Source organism: Callionymus lyra, chromosome 7 (genome assembly GCF_982586985.1).
Source record: "Callionymus lyra chromosome 7, fCalLyr1.hap1.1, whole genome shotgun sequence".
Lineage (NCBI taxonomy): Eukaryota > Metazoa > Chordata > Actinopteri > Syngnathiformes > Callionymidae > Callionymus > Callionymus lyra.
Window position 1 is genome coordinate 16,612,935 of NC_141824.1, and position 9,237 is coordinate 16,622,171.

Below are 9,237 nucleotides of genomic sequence, written 5' to 3' on the forward strand. Positions count from 1 at the left end.
TGTAGTGCTGTACACTGGTGAGGTAGAGTAAACAATTTGGCCTTGGTAGAACTTGTTTGTCAAAGAAGTTCAAACATTTTTTGAATGTGTCGAAGAAATGTTTCAATTGTTATGGCAACACAGGCGAACAACTGTTTTTTATTATTCCTGCTTTTTTATTCATAACTTTCTCTTCCACTGAAGAGAAAAGTATGAGATTCTACGAATTATAATAATAATAATAATAATAATAATAATAATAATAAGGTGAGATTCCAAGGGACTCCTCTCACCCAGGTCACCAGCACTTTGAACTGTTGCCCTCGGGGAGACGTTTCAGGTCTCTAAATGCTCGGACTAATAGACTCAAGAACAGTTTTTATCCAAAGGCTATAAAACTGCTTAACACCACAAATACTTTTACCCATAAATCTCCATCTGTGTTATAGTAATGACATGCAAAGTACATGCGCTCAACACCACCTTTTTATTATAATCACCAAATGATATAATCACATTCTGTCTCCTTAAGCTGCTACGGTGTGTGTGTGTGTGTGTGTGTATGTGTGTGTGGGGGTGTGTGCACGTACGTGTATGTGTGCGTGTGTGAGTGTGTAGGCTTGTCATTTTAAATGTTTCTTTTAAAGGTCTAGCCTTTTCTTTTTTTACGCTTGTAATGTTAAATTATGTTTGCACTTTAAGGGATTGTACTGCCAATTTCGTTGTACTGGTACAATGACAATGAAGACAATTCCATTCAATTCAAGAGGATGTTTGGGGAACATTGTGTAGAAGCCATAAAAATAAAATAAAATGGATTTAAGTATGCAAATCGAAAAGTATAAAAAAAAAAAGAGCTGCTATAGTGTACAGGATATATGGAAGTACATAGACTATGTTTTCAAACTATTTTCAGCCGATCAGACCCATTTGTGTAATGATATACTTTATAGATGTCACGTGGGCAGTATTCTTAATTCTCCTATTATTCACTTTATTTATCTTATTATCACGTTGATGATTTATTTTATTTCGGTTTCAACCAACCTGTGAATTACTGTGAACTGTGAAGTAATATATACTTCCCTGTAGTAAGTTTAGAGTGATTACAGGTCGATGATGTATGTTGATGGATTTAATTCTAAACTAATCTAAACTAACCTCCCTATATAAAGTGATTGGTGTGTTCACGCTCACCGTTGTGTAACGAAATGGTAACAAAAGTGAAGTCGGGACACGCCCTTACTTGGGCGGGAGCATGAGGCAAATAAAGGACCACAACACAAGACAAAAGGTCATCCTCTGTTCGCCTTTTGTGACGTCAGCAGCAACCGTTTCACTGCGCGGAGCGACCTGAGCACAGGCTCTTACGGCGATCCACAGCGCCGCCTGCTGGTCACACCGACTGTTGAAAAGGGCATGTAATACTTTTTTTTTTAAACTTGTTTATTGTCAATTCACATCAATCACAGATGACACATCCATAACACGTATCACACATACCACAAGGCACTCCCATTCAAGTCATCCATCAGGTATATACAAGAAACAGCAACACAAAGGCAAATCAAACGAAATAAATAAAAGAATAAAAGAATAAGAAAAAAAAAAAAATAAAATGAAATAAAAAAAAAAAAAAAAAAAAAAAAAAAAAAATCATCAACAACCTTTACCTTGAGACCAATTAAGATACACGACTGTATTACAATGCTGTTACTACAGTAATTGCTCACCAACCAACCAGCTCTTGGCCGTAACACTGAACGACAGGGGACCATCTTCTTCAAACAAAGGGACTTTAAGTTGCAGTTTGGCGGTCATTTTTCCCATCTGGTAAACATGCTTTAGCTTCTGTTTCCATTGATCCAATGTTGGCGGGTTTATTTTCATCCAGTGAATTGTGATCATTTTTCTTGCAGTTTACAACAATATATGTAGTAAATAAAGTTGGTCTTTGGTATACAAATATTCTTTTGATACATCCAGAAGATACAGTAGAGGGTCCAGAGGATGATAGTCTTGATCTCGCCCCCAATATTTGTCCAAAATGTCTGTATGTTTGGAGCCGTCCGACGGTGACCCGTCTGTTGGAGACCCCCCACCCCCTTCCACGAATGGCACTGCGCAGCAAGGAAGTGTATCGAGGAAAACAACGGGAAGAGAAATAAAGAAACTGAGCTACGATCTTTTTGTGAGAAAAATGAAGGCACATTAGAAAACAGTAGATAGATCACTTCTTGACATTCAGGTCACCGGTACAAACTCTGGTTTATTTGTAGACATCGGTGAGTGATAAAAACCTAGAAACACAACACACAAACAACTCACACGTGCTTGTCAGTTAGTCACCCTCAGGTGTCTGACAGACATGACGTTATTGACGGTCTTGCTCTGAGTGGCGTTGCGTCTGGTACGTGATTAATGTCCTCTCCCATCATGCACCTGGGTGACACCCACCACACTCCTGCTAAGAACTGATAAGGCCCTCCAGGCTCCTCGTCCGACATCACCTTTGTTTATGAGCCTTGACTGACAGCTGACCTTCGACCTCTGACCGCACGCTGATGTAATGTAGCTGTGTGTGTGAGAGAGCGATAGTTTAGAGATGACGAATAAATCGTCTCCAGCCACGCACACACACACTATTCTTAGAGTCTGTTATTTATGTGTGAAGTTTATTATTTATATGTTGTTATTTCTTACCTTTCTTATTAATTTTACCATGTAAGAAACATTACAAGAAGTACAAGTAGTGCAGTATAAATAAAAATTAATTTGTTTCAGACAGGATTTCAACAGGTGTTGGTCCCAAAACACAGAGAGTGTTGTCAATTAAAGCTTGTTACTTTAAATTGAAGTGCTGAGTGTTGTGATTGGTCGATTCTGTTGTTGGCAAAAGCTCGCTGTGATGCTAAAGCTGCAACTTGCTGTTCGTTTTAACAACAATTAAAAAACCTCTCTGTTCGTTAGCGCTCAATTTAGCATGCCATCATCACCACTTCCTGTTGAATCGAACGAGCGAACTCCACAGGGTCGTCCTGCTGAGGGGCGGCACAGCAGGTAATTGTGTTGTTTTTGTCAAGTGGCAAGAGGATCTGTCACTCAGGATGTCAGGAATTGAACCGGTGAGCCTCAGTCACTCAGTTTAATGAAAACAAGAAACAACGTTTGGCTTCCTTGAACTTCAAAAACAGTCATTTGAAGCTAATAATATACAATTAGCCTCACTAGCTATAGCTACTTTTGTGTTGTTGTCCCATCACGGTTCCTGTCATTTACATTCGTTGTCATCTGCTTGTCCCAGCTAGTAAGGGTCGCACCCATAGGCGTCTGGGTTAGTGAACCTCTAGCGTAAAGGAACACACCCTGGAAGTGTATGAGTGAGTGTTTGGGAATGTTCGGGTGTATCATTTCATTTGTGTCTGTGTAGGATTGTTGCCATGGTGACATAGACTGTTGGTCTCTCAAAGTGCTTTTATTCAAACAACATAAAAGTTATATTTTTCTCTCTAAACATTCATCCAAACTAATTAACTCTGTTCCAGGGGGCCCTCAGCAGGAGGTGAAGGTCTTCCAGAAGAAGTTTTTGCAGCCAGCCTTCCTCTCGCGCGGGGCCAGCAGGGTATCGCCCGCCGCCGCCGCTCGCTCCAGGTCCAAGTGTACATCGCCTGCCTGTCCGTCACTCATAAAGTTCTCCTCTTCCAGAACCTCGTTCTCCACCTGCAGCAGGTCGCTGAGCAGGAGCTCGGCCAGAGAGGGACGACTCAAGTCCTGCAGGAAAAGAAAGGTCAGTGAACAGATGCTAGATGATGATGAAGGTCACATAGCTCAAACTACAGCACTCGGGGCGAGCGGGTTTTGGTCCTTGATCACACTTTTGTTTGCATTATTGATATTGTTTGTTGTCCTGGGGTGCGGGACCACACGGACCCCCGGCACTAGATTCACAATCTAATTAGAGGCTGGTGTTGCTCAGCGGGACCATCTGAGCAGACACTCACCGAGTATTCCAGCACCAGACACAGAACATGATGGATCACTATTTTAGACTCGTGAGAGATGAGGACGTACTAAGAGAGAACAAGTGAGGGCATGACCCGAAGACAGCATGCTCAGACACCAGACACAAAAACATTCCTCTGTAAAAGACTCCTATTGGGAAGTAATCTGTGAATGACTCTGTTGACGGCATGTGACTCAGTCGCTCTATGTTTTGATTTGTCTGTCCTCGTCACAGTCCACAAAGTTGTCATCATGATGTGTAAGACTTCCAAGTGTCTCTGAAAGTCTACGATTGTCTCTCAAAGTCACTACGATTGTGTTTACGAGCGTCTCTGTGAGTGTCTCTACGATACAAGTGTCTCTGTGTAAGTGTATCTACGATACAAGTGTCTCTGTGTAAGTGTATCTTTGATACAAGTGTCTCTGTGTAAGTGTATCTTCGATACAAGTGTCTCTGTGTAAGTGTCTCTACGATCTGTGAGTGTCTTTGAAAGTCTATGAGTCTCAACAAGTGTCTCAGTGAGTCTCTAAGTGTGTCTCTGTGGGTGTCTGTGTGGGTGTCGGACCTGTTTGTGGTCCATCAGCGGCTCCTGTCGCAGCAGCAGCCGGAGTCTGTGGTCCGAGTGTGGAGCGCAGCAGCAGGAGGAGCAGAGCAGCAGCAGCAGCAGTAGGAGTGAGAACGAGCTCATGTTCACCTGCAGGGTCTGATCTGACAGCAACTGGTCCGAGGAGCTTATGAAGGAGCCGTGACGTCACGGGAGGAGGATCCTCCCATCTTCATCCTCCCTCCTCATCCTCCCCCCCTGCATCCTAAACTCTTCAACCCCCCCTCCTGGTCCACCGCTCCTCATCCTCACCTCATCCTCCTCCCCTACTCATCCTCGATTATTCATCCTCCCTCCTCATCCTCAAATCGTCATTCTAAACACTTCAGCAACCCACCCCATCCTTAACTATTCTCCTCATTCTCAACTCTTCACCCTCCCCTCCTCATACTCAACTCATGTTCCTCCCCTCTTCATCCTTCCTCTTCATCCTCAACTCAAGACCTAGGCCTCAACTCTTCCTCTTGTCATTCTCAACTCTTCATCCTCCTCTCCTCATCCCCAACTCCTATTCCTCCTCATCCTAAACTCATTCTCCTCCAATCTTCATCCTCCCCTCATCATCCTCAACCCTTCATCCCCCCTCCTCATCCTCAAATCGTCATACTCAACTCTCAACTCTTCAGCACCCCACCTCATCCTTAACTCTTCTTCTCATTCTCAACCCTTCATCCTCCCCTCCTCATACTCAACTCATGTTCCTCCCCTCTTCATCCTCCCTCCTCATCCTCAATTCATCATTCTTAACTCTTCAAAACCCCCACCTCATCCTCAACTATTCCCATTCCCCTCTTCATTCTCAACTCTTCATCCTTAACTCTTATTCCTCCCCTTCTCATCCAAAGCTATTTATCCTCCCATCCCCGACTATTCAACCCCCATACGCAATCTCTACTCTTCATCATCCATTCAATTCAATTCAATTCAATTCAATTCAATTCAATTCAATTCAATTCAATTCAATTCAATTCAATTCAATTCAATTCAATTCAATTCAATTCAATTCAAATCATAAGAAAGTTATTCCAAGACACAGGACACTCAAGAGGGCGGGGTATGGGCTCAGAGAAGAAAAGTGTGGATTTAAACTACTAAGGTGATGAATATAATGCAGAAAAAGAAGGATACACAGAGAGAGAAAGAGAGAGAGAGAGAGAGAGAGAGAGAGAGAGCTCAGTGTTTAAAACTCCTCCCCCAACAATCTAAGCCTATAGCAGCTTAAGAAAAAACAAAAAGGGCTGGTTCTGAGCCCGAGTCAGTCCTAACTATAAGCTTTTTCAAAAAGTAAAGTTTTAAGATGACCCTTAAACATAAAGGGGGCAGCCGGTAGTTGGTTCCACAGCAGAGGGGCTTGAAAACTGAAGGCACTGGCTCTATATCTATATTTAGAGATTTGTGGTATATCTGATAGATCTGAGTTTAAGGATCGTAATGTCCTAGAAGCTTTATAAATTTGGATTAGATCTGTGATGTAAGTTGGTGCTAGACCATGTAGCTTTGTAGTAATTGATTTACTATTTAATTGGTATTCTAAATTTTACTTGAAGTCATTGTAATGAGGACAGCACAGGAGAAATGTGATCGTGCCTCTAAGTCTTAGTCAAGACACGAGTTGCTGAGTTCTATATAATAGTATGAGAGACTTTTTTGAGCATCCTGACAGAAGAGAGTTACAAAAGTCCAGCCTGGAGGTAACAAAAGCATGGATGAGCTCCTCAGCAGTGTCCAAGATTTTTGATTTTTGAAATGTTACGAAGGTGAAATTAGGATGTCCATGATACTTGTCTGTGATACTTCTTCCTCCTCTTCTTATCCTCTACTGTTCAACCTCCCTTCTTCATCTTCAACTCTTCATCCTCCTCTTCTTCAACTCTTCATCTTACTGTCCTCATCATCAAATCTTAATCCTCCCCTCCTTATTCTCAACTCTTCTTCCTTCAATAGTCATCCTCAATTTTCTTTTCTTCTTTTCCTTCCTTGTTTCCATCTCTCCTCTTCTCTCTTCATCATCCTCTCTTATTCCTCCTTTCTTCATCTTCAACACTTTATCCTCACGGGTGAGCTTGCTCTCCCCCCGGTGGTAGTTGCATAGCTCGGATGGTAGGGTGGGTGCCTGCAGTCCAAAAGGTTGCCGGTTCAATCCCAGCTCCAGACAAGCTTGTGTCGTTGTGTCCCTGAGCAAGACACTTTACCCTGATTGCTCCTGATGGGAGACTTGGTGCATGTGCGCAGCCTACTCCCATCAGTATGTGTGAATGGCTGTCAAAGCGCTTTGTGACCCTGGTCTAGAAAGGCGCTATATAAATAGAGATTAATATTAATAATTAATGTTTCCCTTCATTACTGCATTTTTTCCTGATCATTTCATGAAGTTATAAAGACCACATCCCTCATCCTTACTGACCATGTTTTTCCAGGTTTGTCCGGACTAGTGTGTTTTTTCACGTTTTGTGTCTTTTCAGTGTCAAGCAAACTCTTGTGTCTCGTCCAATTAATGTTTCTCATCAGTGTTTTGTATCTTTTCCATTGTCTCTTTCAGGTCTCATGTCCCGTCAAAGTCACATCAGAGTGATGTCTCTCGTCAGTTTCACATGTCTCATCATTGTCCTCTGTCTCATCAGAGCCACGTTTATAGACAGCGTTTCGTGTCTCATCAGAGTCTTGTCAGTGTCCTCTTTAGATAACCGGTGGCTTCTCTCACTTCCTGTCCTCCTCTCTGTGTTCACTTCTTTCCCAGAATCCCACTGGGCATGAGCGGATGAGTCACATGGTGCACGGTGAGCGGTTAATCGCATGGACGAGGACGTGCATGTTTGACAGACGGACGCCTGCTGTGTCACTGCTCATTGATTAGCCTGGACGGACGGACACATTAACGTCCAGCTGTGTGTTTGATTGGCCTCTCGACAGCATGCAGTTTTATTGGGTGACGCTAACTATGGCCGCCACATGGTGCAACATCTCCCCGAACCTGACCTTTGATCTCAGAGATTCACACACAGATACACTCGCTGACAGCGTGACAGTGTGTGTTTGTTTGTGTGTGTGCGTGTGTGTGCGTTCCGGCTCAGTAAGGAGGAAGTTTCCACATGAGGACGTCACACTCGTTTGCTCACTGTTAGAGTCACTTCATGTGTTGACTCACATCATGAGGTTAATGACCGCACTCACAAACACACACACACACACCGCTGGCTCGTAATGAGTTCACTCAATATTTGTTCCCTCCATTAAAGCTCCATCAGACTTAGCTCCTCCGTTGTACCCTGACTTACTTCAGCGGGGTCTCTTGCTTGATGGACAGCAGCGTCAGTCTACTCGAGGTACAACAGATTTTCCTGCTCTGGTGCTACGGCAGGTGAGTGGATAACGGAGTCATATAACACATGCAGCCATATTTCTGTGTGTCGGTTTTGTTGAACTGAAGCACACAGTCCAGCGTTGAGTGACAGCGCTGACTTGAGATGGATGAAAGAAGGAGGCGAAGCCACAAATTATTATTTTTTCTCTTTAATTCAAGGTTAACAGTTTAAGGTTCTCAGCATGCTGACACGCTCCTAATGGCCCACCTGTGGATGACAAAGGCAGGTGAGGTGGGCGGAGACCGGCGCAAGGTGAGCTGACATGTGATAGAAAAGTACTGACCTGGCCCTAGCAGGACGTGAAGCCCTTCCAGTAGAAGTTCTTGCAGCCAGCTTTCCGCTCCCGTGGAGGCAAGTTGTTCGGGGGATCAACTGAGCGCTCCAAGTTCATCTTCCCTCCTGTTGCCATGGAGACCTCGGACTCCCTTTGTTGGGGCCCCGACATGTGGGCCAGCAGGTCCTCCACCGCACGCTTGCTCCACTCCTGCAAGTTTAACATGAAGTTACCCAGAACTGATTCCTGGACCCGCAAGCCGGGGCTTACCTGTGACAGCAGGCCTGCACCGCGAGCTCTCTGCAGCAGTTGGCGGTCTCGCAGCTCCATGTCCAAGTCCTGGTCCAGGTCTCTGACAGACTGTGAGGTCACTGGGCCGCACAAGACCAGCACCAGCAGAACCAGAAAGACAGAAACACGCTTCATGACGACTGTGAGACGAGAAGACGGACGAGTTCCTGCTGTTCTGGGTCGTTTTGCTCCTGTTCTGGCCCGAGCTTTCTTTTGAAGACGAGGGCCCCTCCCTAACTCATCCCATCATGCAGTGCGGCAAAGCGAGTGGCAGGGTGATGCAGGAACGTTAAACAAACCTCCATTAGTGCTGATCGACTTTAAATGAAGAACAAAGTCATAAAAGAAACAAACAGTCGTCAGATTAACGAAGCCTCGGAGGAAGAGCTGCTTCATTAGTGCGCTGGTATCTCCATTAAACAGGCGCCGAGGCGCCCACACACACTGCCTCACTCAGAGTTGGTCATGTGACTGACAACTGGATGTTTGGAGAATCGATGAGTGTCGTGACTTGGTAACTGCTGTGTCTTTATGACAGCGACAGCACTGTGCAGTTGGACTTGCTGACCCACAGATGTTGACCACTGTAGTGACCTAGACGATTCGACCACCACAGTGACCAGGCACCTTACCAGTGCAACGACCCAGACGACTTGACCACTGCAGTCACCAGTGATCTAGACGACTTGAACAACTTTAACACTGTAGTGCCCCAGACGAATTG

General features: G+C 44.4%; 2 protein-coding genes across 2 annotated transcripts; both read right to left on the reverse strand.

The window, feature by feature from the left end:
* Window positions 1–3,457: 3,457 nt before the first annotated feature.
* sst1.1 (somatostatin 1, tandem duplicate 1) lies at window positions 3,458–4,675 on the reverse strand. The gene is made up of 2 exons (XM_087795600.1): window positions 4,548–4,675; window positions 3,458–3,750 (listed from the first exon to the last, which is right to left on the reverse strand). The coding sequence occupies exons 1-2, from the start codon at window positions 4,668–4,670 to the stop codon at window positions 3,532–3,534; spliced, it is 342 nt and encodes a 113-aa protein (XP_087651726.1). The 5' UTR covers window positions 4,671–4,675; the 3' UTR covers window positions 3,458–3,531.
* A 3,401-nt stretch (window positions 4,676–8,076) lies between these two features.
* sst1.2 (somatostatin 1, tandem duplicate 2) lies at window positions 8,077–8,677 on the reverse strand. The gene is made up of 3 exons (XM_087795772.1): window positions 8,493–8,677; window positions 8,232–8,432; window positions 8,077–8,155 (listed from the first exon to the last, which is right to left on the reverse strand). The coding sequence occupies exons 1-2, from the start codon at window positions 8,646–8,648 to the stop codon at window positions 8,238–8,240; spliced, it is 351 nt and encodes a 116-aa protein (XP_087651898.1). The 5' UTR covers window positions 8,649–8,677; the 3' UTR covers window positions 8,077–8,155; window positions 8,232–8,237.
* Window positions 8,678–9,237: the final 560 nt, after the last annotated feature.

Excerpts from the sequence above, each read along its gene's own strand:
- sst1.1 (XM_087795600.1), bottom strand. The coding sequence starts at position 4,670 with ATGAGCTCGTTCTCACTCCTACTGCTGCTGCTGCTGCTCTGCTCCTCC. Across the intron at positions 3,751-4,547 it reads CGCTGATGGACCACAAACAG|GACTTGAGTCGTCCCTCTCT; the intron begins GTCCGACACCCA and ends CTTTTCCTGCAG.
- sst1.2 (XM_087795772.1), bottom strand. The coding sequence starts at position 8,648 with ATGAAGCGTGTTTCTGTCTTTCTGGTTCTGCTGGTGCTGGTCTTGTGC. Across the intron at positions 8,433-8,492 it reads GTGCAGGCCTGCTGTCACAG|GAGTGGAGCAAGCGTGCGGT; the intron begins GTAAGCCCCGGC and ends TTAAACTTGCAG.